This window comes from Lissotriton helveticus, chromosome 5_1, assembly GCF_964261635.1.
Source record: "Lissotriton helveticus chromosome 5_1, aLisHel1.1, whole genome shotgun sequence".
Classification (NCBI taxonomy): domain Eukaryota; kingdom Metazoa; phylum Chordata; class Amphibia; order Caudata; family Salamandridae; genus Lissotriton; species Lissotriton helveticus.
The window spans coordinates 114,754,696-114,775,932 of NC_136065.1; the positions used below are offsets into that span (position 1 = coordinate 114,754,696).

Sequence of the window (21,237 nt, forward strand, 5' to 3'; positions counted from 1 at the left end):
GGATACAAGCCTCTTCTTTAGCTAGGATAGGATGTTGAAACCGACCTGACAATGCAACAAATAAAACAGTCAATAAAACGTTTCTTTAATAGAATCCCCTAATGTAGTAATGCCAACTGTTCAGAGCTTACACCCAGTTTTAGGTATAAGGCTGTTATCAGTGCAGCAGGTGCAGTGATAGTAACTGTCATGTCCCCGGTGATGGGCCCCTGATCCCGAAGAAAACAGGGAAGCAGGCAGTCGCAGCCGGGATTACGGGCGGGTGGGGCGGTGGGGTAGAAATGGAGTCGCGGAGGGGATGGGGGGGGAGGCGGGAGGTGTTTAAGGGAACAATTTAACAAATATATAAAAGTAAAACTTACCATCTCGCCGAAACTCCTGCCATCCTTCGTTGAAGCTGCAGTGCACGTCATCAGGAAGGCAGCCTCCCTCCCATCCATCAATCACAACGCTGCAATGGCAGCGTTGTGATTGGTGAGGTCGCTGCCCCACACGCGTCATTTTCTCTATGTATGCTGCAGCATACATAGAGAACAGGGAGACTGGGCGGTGTTACTCGAGGGCAGGGGGAGCGGCTTGTCCACTGTTGTTCATACGGACTGTTTGGATGGCCTCAGGCTGCCCAAGCAGTCAGTATGAACAACAGTGGGCAAGCCACTCCCCCCTACCCTCGAGCAACACCGCCCACCCCCAACCTGGAACTTCTGTTTTCTCACCGTGCGAGAAGGCAGAAACATAAATAGTAGTTTTTACCATTTATGTTTCTGCCTTCTCGCACGGCAAAAAAGCAGGGGGGCGGCGCCCAAACGCCCCTAAAGAGGAGCCGCCACTGCAGGTGCACAATGTCAAGGAACGTTTTTTGTCCTCTTTTCTTCCTGATACACAAAATGGATCTGTGTGCCGAGGCGCGGCTATGTTGTTGGCATTAGCCTTGCCCTTTCTGAGCAGGCCCTCTTGGAACAGTAAAGCAGGGGTGAATACCCACCTTGCTACTTTTCATTGGCCTTATAGAAACTTTAGGTGGAGGGATAGGGTCTGCTGTTGTTAGTAGCCTCGCCTTTTCTTTATTGCCGTTATTAATTTGGACTTTTAGGTAAAAACTTTTTTCCATATATATTTTGGGTGGAAGTACTATAAGTTATGCGGTCATTCAGCATATGGTATTACCATGGGTGTCTTGGGTGATGAATTCGCCATTTCATTCCTCTCATTTCAATAAAGTTTATCTTGTTTTTTACCTTTACTAAACAGTTAAAGAAATAATAATATATAGGCAAATCAATACTGCCAATGTGTGCCATGTTTCAGCACTCTATTTGTTTTAAATGTGGATTGTGGTGGCTGAAGGGCAGCAGTATTGGATAAGATCGTTACCATTCGGGGAAAAGGTACAAATTTAAAAGTTACTATGATTCAAGGGTCTTATATGTTGGTCTAAGAGGACTGGACCCATGACATGTTGTAAGGATAAGAGCTCTGTAATTGATCCCTGCTTAGTTCCTGTATATGTAAATTTACAGGAGGTGAATTTTGTGAATATTCGGAATGTTGCGATCGATCATGGACTAAAGTTGGACATATTTGGTACGATAACCACAGGGTTGATGCCAGATATGTGAGCCAAAATTTAAACCATGCTGGAAGAACTTGACGTGCGCATGACCACCAGGAAGTGAGGTGAAGTGAAGCATAAGGTAGGCAAAGACAGTAGGTAGCTCTAGAAGCCTGGGAAAGGTGGACAAGCCGTGCCGTAGGAGAAGTGAGTGGAGCCGGGCTGAGTTGAAGCGCGCCCTGTACGCGCTTGAAGACTAACTCCCCTTAAGACTCGCGCAGCAGGGATATAAATGCTGATATTCCCAGATTAATACATGAACCTCGCTGACTTTGAAACTTCAGGATGACAGGAAGTTATTTTTTAATGCTGTCTGTCGAGCAACTGCTCATCTGTCAGGCTCAAGCTTCTCATTTTCCTTCTTCCCTTTTCATCCCCCATCAGAATGTATTCCTCTCACTCCAGGATCTTCTTTGCTCGCTCTTGCTTTCTACCGAAATCCTCTAAACTCTCTTCTTTTTTCTTTTAACTTGTAAAAATGCTTTAAACCAAAGTAACGTCAGTTTGTATTCATTGCTGCGTGGGTGATTCCTATGCCTAAGTGATCTGCATTTCTGGTCGGCGAGTGTTTAGAGAGAGCAGAGCGCATCCCACGTAAAACACTATATGCAATGTCTATCCATCCCTTAACGAATTGTCAACATGCATGTCTTGTGCTAAACTCGCTGCGCTCTTTTTCATGGAAAATTGAAAAGATTATGCAGTCCGTTTTTGTTGACTGTATATTGGTTTTAACATCCTTTAGAGACATGCTCAACTTATTCAAAGTCCCTCAAAATGTATTTCTGAATCAGAAAGCTGAAATGCCCTGATAACGTTATATCATTGATTCTGGCAGAGATAATATAGCGCACCTTTGGAAGCTATTGACTTTGTACATGGCCATAAACCATTGGCCACATCCATGATGCTGTGGAGCATTGCTAAAGAAAAGAAACTGAAATAAAAAGGGGGGTTATGAGTCTACTGTTGTTTCCTTTTGTAGGCACGCACACCAAGCATGTGCACGTCTACGAAATGATGAGCAATTTGTTTGTTTCCCTTTTCTTTTTCTTTTCAAGTTTATTGAGCTGCAGCTATAAATACGAAAAAAATAAGTAGCACAAAAGAGAGATACATATAATTCTACAACAAAAGTCTTTTACAAATGTCGGCAGAACTATAGATAGTTTATAGCTTTATTGACAATGTTGGAAGTAATCTGTGGACAAAATATTGACAAAAATAAATACATATGCCCATTTTAACATACTCCTGCCGAAAAGCATAGCATCATCAAGCCGTTGAAGAGCGCAACATAATTACCAACTTCATAATTTGCCGCAGGCTCCGATTTCAACTGGCTTGCGCCCACAGTATGAGCACATAAGTGCATGTTGGTGGGAGCAACACGGAGGGCACCAGTGGGGGAGCAACATGGAGGGCACGGTGGCACCAGTGGGGGAGCAACATGGAGGACTCAAATGGTGGGAGCAGCATGGAGGACGCAAGTGGGGAGCAATATCGAGGGTCTGAGTGGGCAGAAGCAAAACAGGGTGTGGTGCGGGGGGAACAGAAGCAACACGGAGGGGGTCGGGGGGAGAAGCAACGGGGGAGTGAAAAGGAGGGCATGCGTCGGGACAAGGGAGCAATGTGTAGTGCTCATTGGAGGAGCACATGGGTTAGAAAGCAACTGGGAGAGTACACGTGCCGTAAGCACAACATGGAGGAAGGTGGGAGAAGTACTCTAGTGACAAAGAGAAACATTCAGGGAGACATCTGAAAAGCACATGCACTCTTATGGAGTGCTTAACCCGAAAGAAAAAAGTAGTGCTTGATAAGCAAGCTGTAGAAGCGTTGAAGCCAGCCAATTAAAAAAGATGGTAAAGTGGAAAATGATCATGGGAGGGACAAACACAAGATTGACAAGCTGGGAGATTAATAAGAAGTAGGCAAATGAGAGTGACAGGAAGGCCAACCAATGGTAAGCAATGGATGGTTTGAAAGCACCCTTGTATGTTCTAGGTTAGTCCACAATATGTCTCTCAACAGACTGCGCATGTGCTCTTTAGTAGGCTGGCCCTGAACACATGTGCCTGTTCAACTTGTTTTTCAATTAGTATTTCTCTAAATACTACAAGAAGTAACAGCACGCTAGGATGCCCTTTGTTCACTATTTTTGTGTGGGACACGGGTTGTCAACTGGATCAGTAATGTAAGCAGTGGACTGAGTGCATGCTCGAAAGTTGTATTTAGCAGCAATGAATATTGCAGTGTTGAGAAACGTAAGAGTCCAATGGATATCAGGTGCATGCACTGCACTTATTATCAATACTAGTACTACTGCTACCACTTATATTGCTTTTATAATCACTACTACTCGTACCACTAATACACTTCCCATGACTTACTAGTACTGTGGTCACAGGACTACTACTATTGGTACGACTGCTGTGAATGCTTGCACCATCCACAGTGCTCCAAATAATGGTATTTCTGATATCATTACTTTCAGACTTACTACTGCTGTTAATATTGCAATGTGCTAGCACTTGTCCTATGAGTACTATTATCCATAATACTTCTTCTGCCATTATTTGCTATTGTTGCTGGTGCTAGCATCTGCAGTGACAATTGTACTCACACTGTAACTATTGCTATGTGTACTGACACTGATATAGTTATCCATTTACTTGTAATAAAAAACCTACTGATACTAGTAGTATTAATGCTAATAGCCGTATTTGTAGTATCTGAAAAAGTTGCAATGTCTATAGTAGTAGTAGTACTTGCAGTATTAGTAGCAGTTACTCTAGTTGTACACCAGTCTTACATCAGTAGTAGGACCCATAGTATGAATAGTACTTATACAGGGGACTAATGCTGGCCATAGGGATAATATCAATAAGCGGTGTTGTCACTACTTGTTGTATTGTGGTACCAGTTTACATTATGGTAGTATGATTAATCCTAGGTTAAGTTGTAGTAGTATTAGCACCATTAGAGTTAGTTCTTGTATCACTAGCTGAGGTCTTAGAGCTAAACAGATTAGCTTGAATAATAATACCAACACTTGCCGTAGTATCAATTGCATCAATTGTATGACTAGTGATAGTAATGTTAGCAGTCTAGTTAGACCCTACTAGTACTAATGATAATGGGGGAAGAGGAACATGTGCACTAGGTCATGTCACTGGAAGTGAGGAAAAGATTGGCAGACGTTTGTTATAGTGAAGCAAGGTTGTAAGCTATAGAAGCAGAATTTCGTAGTATGTAAACTTTCTCACCTGAAGGAAAGTAAATGCAGTTCGGGGCATGGAGGACTCCACTTGGATTAAGGCTGCCATGAAGAGGCCTAGGGTGCAGCCTTTGGAGTTGGCAGACCTGGTGATGCACTGTTTGATGGCTACAGTCAGGAGGAGTGAGCTTGGCGCCTTTTCGTCGTATTGATTGTAGAGTCAGTGGAAGATGGGGTCAGAGTACTGACTGGAGGCCATTGTGAAGTGGTTCTACATTTCTTAGGTTAAGTTCTTGTTGGCTCCTGTAGTTGTAGATCAAATAGGATAATGTTTGTGAGGAAGTCAGTGGGAAATGGAATTTAAGGGCTCCGATTAACTTGCCTGTTGCTTGGTTGGTGAGAATGTGGAGTCAAGTAAACGTGTGGATGATGGTAAGGCCTTTTGCCTTGTGTTGTTGGTCTGTGTGTTGGGTCCTGTGGTCTATGGGAATGACAGTGTCAAAGAGTTGTGTTAAATAGAACTTATTTTGCTGTGTCATGACGTTTGCTGTGTCTTGAGTGTGCATGACTGCTTTATGCATTGGTGAGCACAATTTGGTGGGTATGATCTTGTGGTGGTGGGAGTGTGTGCGCAAGCCCTTATGAGTGGGCTGTGCATTATGTCTTTGTTGTCGTATGGTTGTGATATGCATAGTTGCATGGTCTGGATGTGAGCGCGGGTATTAGGAGAGCTATAGTACGTGAAACTATAAAAGCAGACGATCTGCCCCAAGACCCTTCTTGGTCTGAAGGAGCCATCCTTGCCTTCATCCTCCCTTGTGCAAGGGTCTCCAGGCAATGGGATACCATGTCAATCTCTGAGAACACGGATGTGGAATCAAGGAACACCAATTGTTTGGCCAGAACCACTGCACAACACGGTTTATGAGGCACGTTTTATAAGATCCTGCAGTCTATGAAAAGTAGACTAAACTATTAATGATCAAGTCCATTTTTGTAGTACATACAAGTAGTTGATGAGAAGCTATGGCTCGAGCATTTTAGGTCGGCAGTCGCTCAAAGGGTCAGTAGAAGCTGTCCGTCTCCGTTTACAATGCCGACAGTCGTCTTGAACGATATTGCTGCTCTCGGCTTCTGGTTCTCCATTTGAGCACCTTTCCTCCCGCAACAGTGACTTTGTTGCGAATGGTAGAAACTTTTTTACGGGTTTGTTTTTTTCTGAAACCTATTATGTGTATAAAATGGCTGTATTTCAAAGCAGTATACTTTTGGCCATCATAGACTGGTTTTGACCTAGTCTTCCACTACATAACATAACATGAGTATTTGTAAAGTGCACGTTCACCACTACGGGCATCTTGGCGCTGAAATAACAGATGTTTGTTGTTACCCAACTCAATGGTACTCATTTTATCGACCTCAAATGGATGAAAGGCTGAGTGGACCGGCCGGGATTTGAACCTGTGACCATGAGGTCGAACACAGGCCCCTGCAGTAGACGCATTAGTCCACTACCCCAGAGTCTGTTTGAGGTGACGTTTCTCTGAGAACTGTTTTAAGCCTAGACTTAGACTAAATTGTTACTGAACTAGTTTTCTGCTTTAAACTAACGTTTGGTCATTTTTTGCGTAAACTAAAGATTAAGGTGTGTGAATCTTACAAGGATTCCATCTTGAAGTCTTATTCACAAACATAAATGCGTAGTCTTTATTTCTATAAAAATCACTGCATTTCATATTACCCTGTGTTATTCAACATTCCTATTTCATGAGCCTAAAATTTTGGAAATAAAAAACATTGCCTCCCTGTTTTCTAACGGTCCGCCATTGCCTTTAAAGTTCTTGGAGGGCGTTCTTCATCTACGAGTATTTGAGAAATGTGTGTTTAATGCAGTATGATTTGTATCAGTCGAGGAACATCACAAGCATCAATCCTGTGATGTCGGCCATGTTGTGTTAGTTCAATCGCATAATGTGCAGTCGGGGTAGGTTTTCCCGCCTCAAAGCACGCAGCCCTTTCGTGGTTGATCTAAGGTTTGGCCTAGCAGCATCTAAATGTTAACGAGGGCGCCAGGTCGCCTTCGCCCCTTTTTTCCGTCTTCCGGGCAGAGGGCGACGCGGAAGCCTTGAAGAGCGCTTCCACGCGCTTACCACCATCTCAGGTCTCAGCTGCCCTCCGCGGATCCCCCGCCAGGGCCGCTATCCTCCTGTGATCAAATATTAATGTGTGATTCTCTGCCTGCTCCCTAATCCAAACCCAATTAATATTATCTGTCAATTATTTACAGACCCCGAGGTGCGAAGGCTGTTCCCCGAGGACTACAGTGACCAGGTTTGGAATATGTATTTTTTTTTTTTGCATGACATTTCTTTCACACCAGTTCAGAGTCGTATTGCTTTTTTTCCGCTGAAACAGACGCATTGATTTTTTAAAGGGATCAGAAGTATTTGACAGTAAGGAAACTGAAATGCATAGGTCAATTATTGATCTCATAGCGGGAAACCGAACTGGAAGGTAATAGTTTAAAATGGCCATATTACTGTATGTGCACTGCTAGGTGGTGAAATGGAGTAATGCACCTCTAGTATGGATTGTAAGAAAGTCTGGAAATGTTTGTGAATTGCCTGTATTTTTTTTTTTTTGCCCCTGCACGTTTTTTTGTGTTACTAACCAATTTGATTAGCAGCATGTAAAAAGCTAAACAAAACAAATATTTAATTTGTTTCTATACGAGTCAATCGGTGTATCTTAATTTTAGTTATATTTCAGACATGAGATTATGTGAAAAATGCATGGTTCATGTGTCTTTAAAAGAAAAGTTCTTGGAAAATAATCAAGTGAAACAAAAGTGAAAAAAATGCAGTCTATTTTCTGCTGGCTTCTTTGCATTCTTTGATCGACTTAGACATGTTTATCATTTCCTCTTTTAGCTCGATGTTATCCTAAATCGCACAGCAATGCTTTTATTGACCTATTTAGAATCTTAAAGTTAAATCTATATGCTCAGGATTACATCAGGTTGATAAAAGATGGTCCTTTCCCATCCCAATTTCCCAATAATTTACTAAATCATTGTGTAATCCTATTTTATCATCTCTAGATAATAAATGGATATACTGTTAAAAAAAAAAAAAGTGGGTTCAAGTCACGGTTCCGCCCCCTCCCCGGCTGCAGATCGTCTGTTCTGTATCAGCTGGTTCTGTCTCCTTTGATCACTTGGGGTACAGTGGCTTTTGGTATCTTATTGTCATAACCTTGGCTACATCATGGGTGTCTGCCAAGGCAGGAAAATTCTCCCTCTGGACCGTCATGCAATATGCATGAGCTGAGTCCCTATTTATTTGAAGGCTGGACCAACAAACAATTGGGCGCCCCATCCAGTGCCTAATTATGTTTCGCTATAGTGTAGTATCGCCCAGCAACCCGCTCCTTTGATTGTTACTAGAGAAATGGCATCCAGGCTCTCTGTGCAGGAATAATACATAGCGCTTCATGGCTCATGTCTGATTTTTTTAACCGCTGAAATGAAACATATTTTATTCGAGCCAATTTAATGTCGCTAAAGAGAGAAATATTCATTTTGTTACTAGCTCACCTGAACTTTATTGCGCTTTGAAACATCAGGAAGGTTGTGTGAAGTGCTTTATTAAAAAAAGCAATAATTGATAGTATTATTAGTAAGATTTAAATACTCTTAAACATTTTTAAGTGTGTTCTTTGATTGGATCTGAGCGTGAGCGAGTGCACTTAAATAGCACACTATACCTGGAAGGCCTCTACAGCATTGAATCAGTGAGGGACATATTTTGGAGCGGTGATTTTTGCACTGTGTTTTATAGAGGTTTATCAAAAACCATGGCACATGCGTGTCTGCCTAGAGACTACACTATCCTCTTCTGTCTCAAATGTTTTATGAATGTTGTGGGTGGTAAATAGAAGTCCCTCAATAAGAAATTGAGGACATGCATTTCCAGTGGCCAACAACATATTGCCACTGTTGATGTTCTCACAGGGAAGGACATGTCCAGAATGCTCTACTTGTAGATGGGCAAAAAGTGAAGCATTTCATGATCTTGTTTTACCAATATGTACTTTATTTTGTCATTTTATTTGGAACGAAAAGTGAAGCTCAATGTTATGATTCTGAAAAATGTTTTACTGCCTTTCCCTGTTGTTTCTTTTTGTATTCAATTTTCCTGCACCAGCCAGTTGACAATATTGAGGTGAAATAGCTGTGGAAAACTTCTTTAAAAATTGCAAACTTTTGTTTCTAGTTAGAGAAATAACAATGTGATTTTGTGCCCAGAGAGAAATGTTACACAGGCAAAATTCATATTCAAAATCCAGCCCTGCATTGACCGGCTGCCAACACATTTTCAGAAAGAAAAAGTCTTTCTGAAAATGTGTTGGCAGCCGGTCAATGCAGGGCTGGATGTGATGAACACCTGGCCAAATTTGGGAACAAATGTCTGACGTTAAGACTGATAATTCTCAGAGGCCTGCCCGAGAGCTCATAGTTTTCAATGCAACAAACACTAAACCTGTTTCCCACCCACCACAAATGGGGTTATCTGTGGATTGTCCAATATTGACAGTAAGTGAAGGCTGAGGATTTAATTCAATGTGTGATAAAGGAGCAAGTAGGTGACTTTCAAATGCATTCATTCATTTGCTTCCCTTATCTGAAATGCAATTTCTCCAACATCCTTATCACCCCTTGAGATCTGCCTTTCTCTTCCTTGAGCCTTTTCCACAGCCCACTCGAGCCTCGTTAAATATATTATGTGTTTGGTCTAACTACCCCTGACATAACTAACTAAGGTTGGCAGGCCTTTGGGTACCAATGCACTTTGAGTGAATTCATCTCTGCAGCATCTTGATAGACAGCACTTTAGAGAGTATCTCAGGTTATGTGATCAGCAGAGGGCACTTGCTTCTAGAGTAGTTAGTTGCAACATAAGCTACTGAATGATAATTTGTTTTGGCAAGTGATGGACCACAGAACAAGAGATAACAATCTTAGGCAAGATTATGTAAAGTTTCTAGCCTAGCAGTCTGGGCAGCAAACATTACCACAGGGCAGTAATACACGGCAGGAGGATGTTACAGAAGGACAACTTTATTTTCCAAGGGAGGCAGAATGAAGGCTTACTCAATTTTACTGCTCACCCACCCATTGCAAACCAGCTGACCACTAGATCTCCACCAATGGAATGACATTGTGTGCTTCTTCTACGAACCCTGTGATAGGACTCTCTATTGGCCTTCCCTGCATGGAGCAGTTGTGATGGGACTATCACATCCTAGTCAGTTTCTTTAAGACCAACAGGGGTCCAGTGCATGCCAGGATTCTACCAGCTTTAATGCTAGTTTAATCCTCGACAAATTATGCCCTTACAGCCCCTGCAGCTTAATCCCAATCTATATTTTGTTGCTGGTGGTGTAAGGGATCACACTCCCTTTGATTAGAATATGTTCTAATGAGGCTTCAGCCCCTGTTCTGTCCACCGGTGGTGACAGGTCATTGCACATAGTGGCTGTGATTTTTCACCAGCGGGAATTACTGCTCATCCACACCGACCATTATGTAACGAGCAGTCAATACCACTCGATGCCAGGCGAGATTACGTAAGAGTGATAGAATTACAAATGTAAGTAATACTCAGCTTGGCATCAAAAGTTGAGAGTTTAGGTTGATGGGGAGTGAAAGTATAGGAATATTTAGTGGAGGGCAGCTGGCTGGATATCTTCTTGCAAGGAGTACAGGGTGCAGAGGGGAAATCCATTGTTTGATTTGAAAATTATCTTGAGCTTGTATTTGGATTTATGGTAGACTAATAGCACCCACCATAGTGGGTTAATAGATTGTTCGAACATGTACGTTCGATTGTATTTTGGTTACAACATCGAGGACTTATGAGGGACTGAAGCATCATTGAAAAAGACTAATGGGTGATGCATTTCCTATGTCAAGTATTGTGCTATAGAATCCACCTTGCCAAGTGTTGTTGGCTACACAACCAGAACTGTCTGAAGGTAGCCCCCATGACATGCATCCAGATTGCAGTTAAGGTGCTATTGCCAGAACAGTTATGTTTTAATTTATATTAAAACTGTTAAATACATTAAATCAGTGCCATGAACTTTTTGAGAATCAATGTTCAGTTCATTTCCCACCTTGCCTTGAGACCACCTCCCAGGTGCCTCATTGTCTTTTCATCCACGTATGACTTACTCTTGGCTTATGTCCCAGCGATGGCTCTCAGGGCTGGAAACATCTGGGCCACCTGTTGAAGTAATCATGTACACCTCACGCAACATGTCTTTAACTTAGGTGTGGGAGTCCTGCGGGTTCTTGAAGATGGTTAAGGAAATGCAAAGCGGGTGACGTGAATGGTTGAAATTATAGACGTTCTAGTCATTGCCAATTGTTTTGAAGTGCACTTTCTACATTAAGTGTAGATCCAAGGGGGTCCAGACATGATTGAGTTGAGGTGCAACCAACAATTTAAAATGCACATATATTTTTGTGCACCTTTTGCACAAAGCTTCACTTTGCAATTGCAGAATGAGAGTCTTGTATTTTGTAATCGGAATTGTTCGAATTTTGTGCACCTGAATATGTGAAATCCAACAGTGTAGCAGGTTTTCTGCATTCGTAAACGCTAGAACAGAGATGGGAGTGTGGGTACGCCTGAAGAGTGAATGTCCACACACTCTGGGCCTGTATGAATTCACAGACCCACTGCAGGGAGTTTCTAAACCTGCAAAATCAGTCGGATCTGTTTCTTTCAACGACAGGATTAAGTCTGGATGGGAATGTGAAGGGAACACCCCTTATTTATTTAGAGCATTGAAGAAGGGTTCCTGTAGATTTGAAAACTGAGTTTTTCTGGAAACCTACAATTGGTGAAGTTTTCAATGACACCTCTGGTTGTATTATATTTGAATCCTGCTATGTTACAAATATATAAATAGTTCTAAAGGAACAAGTGTCCGATTTTTATGAAATGCCATTTATAATTGGAGACCAAAATGAAAAGAACAAAACTGAATGGAAAACATTTGATTATCTTAACCTTATAAGTCAATGTGTTTTTAATAGGGTTATAGAAATTGCTTTATATCAGCTGTGGCTGCGAACATCAAACACGTCCTGTCGGTATTTATGAAATGTACATATTGCACGTGCAACAGCAAGAGGTGGTAACTTACCCGAGTGGCAAAGTTATTGTGTAAGTTCTGAGTTTTTGACAGTCCATTTCTGAACTTGACCCTTTTTGACGAGGTTCAGATGTAGATGCAGAAAACACTGTCGCTTGCAAGGATGCGACACATGTCTGTTCGCAAATACGGCCCTGATGTTTATACAGGTAGGTTGCAAATAGTGACTGGACATAGGGCACTGATTGTGTGACCTGGCTGTAATTTTCCAATGCCATCAATAATATATTGCATCATAAAATTAGTATTCATAGAAGGCCTCAACCGTACCTGCCTAGTGAATGTTGTGGCAAGTTACGATTTGTGACCACTGTGATTGGTTGCCATTGCCAGAATGAAGACATGCAGTGGACAGCAGTACTGGTGCCCTGCAATACCATTCCCAAATGGAAAACACTTTTTTAAGCACCCCATGTTGTCCATCAAATTGACTTTGGGCTATTTTAAAGAACGTATTTCCCATTTTGGAACACATGTCAGTCGTGGTGGGGAGGGTGAGCCGTGTTTTTCTGCATCGTTACGTTTCCTGCTCCCCTCTAGGCGCCAACATGATTTCCAAATCAGTAACCATCCCAGTTTGGGGTTGGTAGTTTATCAATGGCCTGTGACTGCACTTACAAACCTCTGACACATAGCCTCCCAACCCATAAATAGGAGGAGAACGCTCCATTCTATTTGCAATTTTGAGGTATAAGTCAGAAAGAATTTTCCAGCTGGTAAAGAAGACTTTTGCACATTATCAGAAGCCATTTTGTGCTTGAAAACCTTGTGCTATTGCTAATCATTGTGTTTGCGACCACAAAATACTTTTTTTTTACACCAGGCCCCGGATTCTATAAACGTCGTGACAAGGTAAGGCTTGCTATCCGTTATAGCTTGAAAGGGGATATGACTTATCTACATACCTGCAGTCAACACTCAGAGACGGGTATTGCACAGGTATGCAAAAACAACAATTCATGGACAGAATGCAGAACAATGTCATACATTCACCCCCAGTCACAAGGATCTGGGCCTAAATCCATTGTTTTTTTGCTCACCATGCCATTCCAGTTTGAACCCAGCCAAATGCAAATCAGTCTTGACCCTGTGTCCAATAGGAACAGTCCAGCCCGAACTGCCAAGCCAGGTTCCTCCCAGGACTGAAAATGTTTTCCTGCATTCCAACATAGATGGATTAACCTGTTTAACCAATAGCAGTAGCACCCATTAGGGTATTACGAAACTTCTCCCAGGCCCCCTTTTTTTTTCTTCTTCAATTCGTGGGTGCTTGTTTTTTTAGCCTATGACGTGTGTTCCCCCCATGTCCAAGGACCCTGATCAGAGGCCTCCGCTGCTGCTGTGCGGGGTTTTATTCTAGCAGTTCTTTGTACCTTACAGTAAAAGAATCTGTCACAAATTATTGTGCCTCGCTGCTTTAGAAACCGAGAAAAAAGGCCGTCCAGATTGGCGTCTCGGCCTGAATAATGACGCGCAGCCTTTGCTCCCCTTGAGCCAGGAAGCGGCGTCGCCTTCGGACGGGAAGAAAGAAAGCCTCCGCTTGAAAAGAAGTTCCGAGAGCGCGGCCCCGGCGACGGAGCGCTGCCCGGCCGGCTGTCTGCGCGCTACGATAATCCATTCTGATCTTTCTCTCTCTTAATTGTCTCCTAAAGACAAATGGGCAGTAAAAGTTCATCAGTTTAATCTTTTTTTTTTTTTTTTTTGCCTCTCGTTTCGAGGCAGAATAAACGATCCATCACTTCTGAAGAAGCCTTTCTTTTTGACACGGAAGTAATGCCAGGCCCGGGCGCGTTTATTAAAATATTTCCTCATTATTTCAGCCCTCTCGCTTCTGATAGATCTCAGCGTTTCATGAAAAATGTAATCTGAAATGTAAATAAGGGGCCTCATGCAAAGTGGGGGAGTAATGAGCAGGCGAGACACATCTCAGGAAGCCGGAATTATAATTACTTGCAAAAGTGAAATCTCGCTGCCCTGGTTCTGCGTCCCCGTCACTCCCTCGTGCCCCCTCCTCCTGTACCCACCCCCCATGCCTTCAAGTTATCTTTGACACTATCGGACCACACTGACATCTAGGCCTTGAATTTCTTAAATAGCGACAGCGTTCTCGTTGATGTGAGTGCGCGTGCCGTATCAAGAAACAGCAATCCGCTAATTTTAATGTGGCCCTTACTAGAATGATGCTCAGCGTGGCCATTTTGTTAAGTGTTTGTGTTGTAGGTACAACATATAATTTTGTTATATAATCTTTGAATATTGTAGCATTGGTGAAAACCCAAACTTGTCAGTTAATTGTGGCCACTTGAGCTACCCCGACATATTTCTGTCCCGCCACCTACCTTTCTCTATCCAAATAACTGAATAACATGTCCACCACTCAAATTACTTCATATTTCACTATACTAATTTTTAACACTAATCCTTTATGGGTTCCGGAGTAGCGCGCTACTGGCAAGAAAAGCGCTTCAACACCCATCAGGGGTAACAGGTGCTATATAAATGCAAACTTTTCTTCCCCCTTCTATCCCTTTTCACTCCAAATAAGTGACAAATATCCACCACTCAAATTACTTTCATATTTCACCATATTAATTCACCACTAATCCCTTATCGGTTTCCGGAGTAGCGTGTTTCAACATCCCATCAGGGGTAACAAGCGTTAAATACAAACCTTTTTTCCTCTCTTATCCTTCTGCTATCTTTCCGAATCCAAATAACTGACTAACCTATCCACCACTTAAAATGTACTTGCATGTTCAATCATAGCATTTGTAATTGCGCTACTCAACCGCGAGGGTCTCAAGGCGCTGGGGGGGGGAGGGAAGCGCTGCTACTGCTCGAACAGCCAGGTCTTGAGGTGTCTCCTGAAGGTGAGGAGGTCCTGCGTCAGTCGAAGTTGGACGGGGAGGGAGTTCCAGGACTTGGCGGCCAGGTAGGAGAACGATCTTCCTCCGGTGGTGGTTCCGCGAATCCGTGGGATGGTGGCGAGGCCGAGGCTGGCGGGATGGAGTGTAGAACGTGAGGCGCCTGTTCAAGTAGTCGGGGCCTATGTCATGGAGAGCCTTGTGTGCGTGGGTTTCACTATACTAATTCAACACTAATCCTCTATGGGTCCTGGAGTAGCGTGCTACTCACTGAAAAAGCACTTCAACGCATCATCAGGGGTAGTAAGCGCTATACAAATGCAATTACAATACAATACAATCTTATCAGCTGCAGCGGGCATGGGCACCTGTGCCAGGCTCTATGGAGGGGGTTCAGACCAGATTACATAATATGAAGCGTCTTATAGATAAGAGACCCACTTACACCATCATCTGCCAGTGATGTGCATAGTCACCAATCTGCTGCTTTGTACTGTTGACTTCTGGCCTCCCCTTGCCACTGGGGAAAATGGGGGGCTAAGTCCTCACTCCACTACAGATGAAGGGATGTTGTGGGGGCCTTTGAAGATCGAAATTGCATGCAATAGACTACCCACACCCAATAGGGATCCAGGCGCTTGCAGGCCCCGGAGCTTTATTCAAATAGCCAGGTCTTGAGGGCCATTCGCAATTCTGGAAGTGAGGTGAGGGTCCACAGGTGTGTGGGGAGGCTGGTCTAGGTCTTTGCTGCGATGTTGGAAAAGGAGCGTCCTCCACTTCTTCTTTGGTAGAAGCGGGGGAGTATGTACAAGTGAAAGGGAGGTGGAGCATAGTTTTCTTGATGGTTAGCAGAGGTTCAGGCAGTGGTTAATGTAGGCGGGTCCTTGGTTCTGTAGAGCCTTGTGTGTGTGGGTCAGCAGCTTGAATTGGCATCTCTTCTGTACAGGTAGCCGGTAGAGTTTCCTTATGTGGGGTGTGATGTAGGTTCATTGGGAAGCCAGAGGATGTATCTGTTTGTGGTGTTCTGTACAGTTTGAAGTCTATATAAGGTGTGCTGTGATTCCTACATAGAGGGCATTATCGTAGTCCAGTCAGCTGGTGATGAGGACTTGTATCACGGTGCGTCTCTTGTGTAGGGGTAGCCACTTGAAGATCGTATGTAGCATGCACACAGTGAGGAAGCAGGCGAAGGAGAAGGCTTTGATTTGTGATATCATGGAGAGCTTTTTGTCAATGATAATTCCGAGGTTTCCGGCGTGGTTGGAGGGCGTGGGTGCAGGTCCTAGGTCTGATGGCCACCAAGAGACTTTCCATGTGTTGCTGCTGTTGCCAAAGATCAGTACTTCTGTTTTTTTCTGTGTTCAGCTGCAGGCAGTTGTTCTTCATCCAGTCGGCGACATTTGTCATGCATCTGTGGAAGTTGGTTCTGGTGGTGGTGGGGTCTTCAGTGAATGAGAGAACGAGTTGGGTGTTGACAGCATAGGAAATTATGTTGAGACCGTGGGATCTGAGGATGTTAGCCAGCAGGGTCATGTATGCGTTAAAAATCATGGGGCTGCAGGATGAGCCCTAGAGGACATCACAGGTAATCTACCTGGGTTCAGAGGTGAACGGTGGGAGGTGAATCTTCTGTGTTCTTCCAGTGAGGCAGGAGGTGATCCGTCTGAGCACGTCCCCTTGGTTGCCAATGTGGTGGAGTCTTTAGATCAGTGCATGGTGAGATTTGGTGTCAAAGGCTGCTCAAGAGTCCAAGGAGGATCAAAGCTGCTCTTACTACTCAGTCGTGGAGGGTTAGGAAGGGATCAGTCAGCTGTGATCAGGGCGGTTTCATGCTGTGATTGCTGCGGAAGCCGGATTGGAAGGTGTTGAGTAGCTGGTTCTGCCCCATGTGGGTCATTAGTTGATTGTTAATGTTCTTTTCCAGTGCCTTTGCTGGGAATGGGAGCTGGGAGATTGGCAGGGAGTGTTTGTGATTGTGGGGGTTAGCTGAGGGTTTTTTGAGTAGTGGTCTGACTTCCTGGGATCAGGAAATGCTGCTTCGTTGATAGAGGTGTTGAGCAGGGTGGTGAATTCCTGGCCGATCCTTAGGTTTCCGGGGTTAAAGATGTGATGTGTGCATGGGTTTATGGGAGCTCCAGAGTGGATGGATTTCATACTGGAGGTGCTGTCCTGGGTGGAGAGGATGTTCCAGGTGGTGGGTGTGTGGTTCATGTCGGTTACATAGGTGGCATATCTGTCGAGGAAGTTGATAGCTGTGAGTTAGGGTTCGGAAGAAGTGGGTGAGGTTGTCGCACAGCTTCTGTGAGGGTGTGATGTGGTTTTCGCAGGCAGCCAGATTGGAGAATTGGGGATGTCTTTTTAGGTGCACTCAGCAGACTGTGTTATGAATGAAACACAATTTATAACGCGCAACTTTGCCCATCGGGCGTCAAGGCGCCTAACCAAACATTGTACAGAATCAAAAAAGCATGCTACCAATAGGCCTTGATGAAGAGCCGCGTTTTTAATGCTTTCTTAAAAAGGGCCAAAGAGGGTTGTGCTTTTAACTCAGAAGGGAGGTCATTCCACAGTTTGGGGGCCATAAAAGAGAATGCCCTTCCACCCCATCTGACTGTTTATTCGAGGGACAGATAGGAGATTCTTAGAGGCAGAACGAAGGCTTCTGCTGGGGGTGTAGGGGACAAGAAGAGAACCAATGGCTTCTGAGCCTCCGCCTGCTGAAGCACTGAAGACCTGGCATAGAATTTTGAAGGTGATCCTGCGATGGATCGGGAGGCAATGCAGACTCTTCCTGGCGAGAGTAGCAGAGGAAGTAGTAGGGACGCCCAGGACAAATTTAGCAGCCGCGTTCTGAACAAACTGAAGGCGTAGAATGAGGCTCTTATTTATTTCTGCGTACAGTGCGTTACAGTAATCCAGCCGTGATGCCACAAGGGTCCACGGTCTGTTTACGATCTAGAGGGAGATGTTGACTGCTGCTCTGTTGGAGGTGTCCTTGATGGTGCGCCATCTCCTCTCCAACTATTTGCAGTCTCATTTTGCTGTTCTAAGTTCTTAGGTGTACGTTTGGAGGATTTTCTCTCTGGATTTTGCTCTTGATGGGGGTGATGCCGTCGGCGCAATTGGTGATCTAGGTGTTGAAGGTTTTCACTCCTTATTCAAGGTTGACGGCAGTAGCAGGGTTGGAGGTATGCAGGGCGTTCGCCCAGCTGGTGTCTGAAATTTTGTTCCACATCTAGGGGGGGCATTGGTCTTCTTGGGGGTGGCGGTGCAGTGACTGGAGATGCTGAAGTGGGTGATGGAGTGATCGGTCCATGTGAGTTCTGTGACATGGTTGTATTTGATGCGGTTGCTGGGTTGTGGAGAAGTGTGGCTCACTGGTTAGAGCAGGCAGACCCTGGAGCAGAGGTCAGACCCGGGACCAGGGTTCAATTCCCGACGCGGCAGGGTCTTGAGCTCAAATGTCCACGGACTCGATAATTCTCGCTCCGGTGCCTGCCCTAATCATGGGTTCTCACTCTGCAACTCTGGGCATTAAGCTTGCTTAATCTCCACAACGGCCCCCCCGCGGCGGGATGCCTGGCTTTCACCTTGGGGATGCCCTGTAGGGGCTATCTCACAGGGAAAAGCCAGGACGGGTTCCCAAGGCAAGCGCCGAGATGCCTCCGGGTGATTCGAGCGCTATATAAGAACATACAAAAAAAAAGTGAAAATTGGGTCCAGCGTGTGTCCTTCGGTGTGTGTAGGGTCATGGATGATCTGGGTCAATTCAAGGCTGCTCATACTGTCGAGGAGGTGTGTGATGTTTTTGTCCTCGAGGTTGTTGTTGTGGAAATTTAGGTCGTTGAGGAAGATATAGTGCTTGGAGTCTGAGACTAGGGGCCCAATGAAGTCTGCAATGGTGTTGCAGAAGCTGGAGTGTGGGCCTAGGTGTCAGTATGCAAGTGTGCCTCTGATGGTTGTCTTGTGGTCTGCATGGAGCTTTAAGTTGAGATGTTCCATGGGGGTTGTGGGATTGCCGGTGGTGGTGGTACACTGTTTGTTCTCTTTGTGGATGAAGGCTGTTCCTCCTCCGGGCATGTGGGTGCTGTCCTGGTGAGTGACTTTATATCCATTAGGGATCGCTATGGCAATGTCTGGTGCAGAAGTGGGTTTGAGCCAGCTCTCAGTGAGGAATACATGTCGGGTGCAAGTGTGGTAATGAGGTCCCATAATTGATTGGAATGCTTGCATAGTGAGCGTGTGTTAAGAATGGGTGCATGCACGCTGGGTTATTTGTTCAGATGGTGTCTGTGGTGTGTTCGGGGTGGGGCTGGTCGTGAGCTGGTGTGCAGTGGCAGGTGAAGTGTCAGTGGGTGCAGGTGAAAGGTCCTACCGTGGAGCGTGGGTCAGTTTAGTGACAGTGTATGTTGCGGCATCCGGGGTCGAGGGTGTAGTGTGGTGTGCTTTTGGAGGTTAGAAGGGCAGGGGTATGGCACTGGGCACAGTCCAGGCGTGGACAGGCACAGACAGGCTTGCCTTTGGCGTTCCTTCAGCTCGCCAGTGGCATGCCCATTGTGCTTATCTGCAGTGCAGTCACGCTGTGGCCTGCATTAAGTAGGTCCTGGGGTTGACATTGCTTCTGCTGGTGGGAAGAACGGTGAGTGGGAAAATCCAGTTGGTAAATCCCCAGTGGGAAAACACGGGCAGCTGCGGTGTCACTGGATCAGTCTGGAATACACAGGAACTGGAGGCCACAGGCAAGTGACAAGCTAGGTGTCTAAGATAGAAGGCAATAATAACATTGTGTGGGGATGAGGCAAATGTGGATGAAAACGACCGTTATAATTGTTATTGCACCAGATTCCGCACCAATAATTGTTATGTAATGTGGTCCAAACTTGGGAAATTCTGTAATGTAAGTCAGTGTTGGTTTAAGGGAAAAAAAGCATAAAATTCAATATTGAGCAAAGATAGCTGTGGCTGGCTCCAGCCTAGGTAGGGCCTGACCCCTATATCATTTTGATTTCCATTTCTGCGTTTTTGCAATATCAATCCATGGAAGCAGAATTTACTATAATTGTTCTGTAATTAATTTACTCCTGAACGCGGCTGTAATGAGTATAAACTCATAATTTTATGTTGCAACGTATGCTAAATTGTTCTGTATTTCTACCTTCTCCACTTCTGTACTGTGCAAATGTAAGATCCTGTATGTATCTTTGTATAATTGCTTCTGTGACACCTTCCCCATCTTGGTACCTCTGTTCTATGCCGTCTCATAACTTACTGTATCAATTCCATTCAGAACTGTGCAGAACGAGAGGTGCAACGTCATCAATGGGTCTTCCAATGGGAATCTGTTTTTCACCCCCATAAGTGCACCTTCTGGAATTTCCTCTGTCCACATAGCCTTGTCACACGGTTTTCAGGTTCTGGGACTTTTGCATATAGTGACTACAAAGCCTGTTTCCTATGCAGTGGTCTTCTGAGCCCTTTGTTTCACTTAAATCCCCTCTCACCTGTTTCCCCATGCTGCATGCATGATGCTTAGATCCAACTGCAGTGTTACAAACACATATTGCAACAAGCATTTACAATGCAACGGTCTCGCCTTTGCAAAAGTTAGCGCTTTTGGCATTGTAAATGACAAATGTTTTATTTATGTGTTGGTTTTGGAAACAGATAAATAAATGGCATTGTCATGAGCAGTAGAGAGTGAGTAGTAGAGAGTGAGTAGTAGAGAGAGTAGTAGAGAGTAATAGTGAGTAGTAGATAGAGTAGTAGTGAGTAGTAGAGAGTGAGTAGAGAGTAGTAAGTGAGTAGTAGAGTGTGTAGTAGAGAGTAGTGAGTGTGTAGTAGAGAGTAGTGAGTGTGTAGTAGAGACTAGTGAGTGTGTAGTAGAGAGTGTGTAGTAGAGAGTGTGTAGTAGAGAGTGTGTAGTAGAGAGTGTGTAGTAGAGAGTGTGTAGTAGAGAGTGAGCAGTAGAGACTAGTGAGTGTGTAGTAGAGTGGTGAGTGTGTAGTAGAGTGGTGAGTGTGTAGTAGAGTGTGTAGTAGAGTGTGTAGGAGAATGTGTAGTAGGGAGTGTAGTAGAGTGTGTAGTAGAGAGTGTGTAGTAGAGAGTAGTGAGTGTGTAGTAGAGAGTGTGTAATACAGAATGTGAAGTAGAGAGATTGAAGTAGAGAGATTGAAGTAGAGAGATTGAAGTAGAGAGATTGAAGTAGAGAGATTGAGGTAGAGAGATTGAATTAGAGAGATTGAGGTAGAGAGATTGAAGTAGAGAGTGTGGAGTAGAGAGTGTGGAGTAGAGAGTGGAGAGTCTGTAGTAGAGTGTAGTAG

The 21,237-nt window shown here is 44.3% G+C and overlaps 1 protein-coding gene across 5 annotated transcripts in view; it reads left to right on the top strand.

The window, feature by feature from the left end:
* The window catches only part of DENND1A (DENN domain containing 1A), a 1,341,914-nt gene that overhangs the window by 267,014 nt on the left and 1,053,663 nt on the right, over positions 1–21,237 (top strand). For all 5 annotated transcript variants that reach the window (XM_078641835.1, XM_078641836.1, XM_078641838.1 and 2 more), the window contains exon 3: positions 7,117–7,160. In XM_078641835.1, the coding sequence (XP_078497961.1) occupies positions 7,117–7,160 (44 nt within the window). The remainder of the gene's footprint in view (positions 1–7,116; positions 7,161–21,237) is intronic.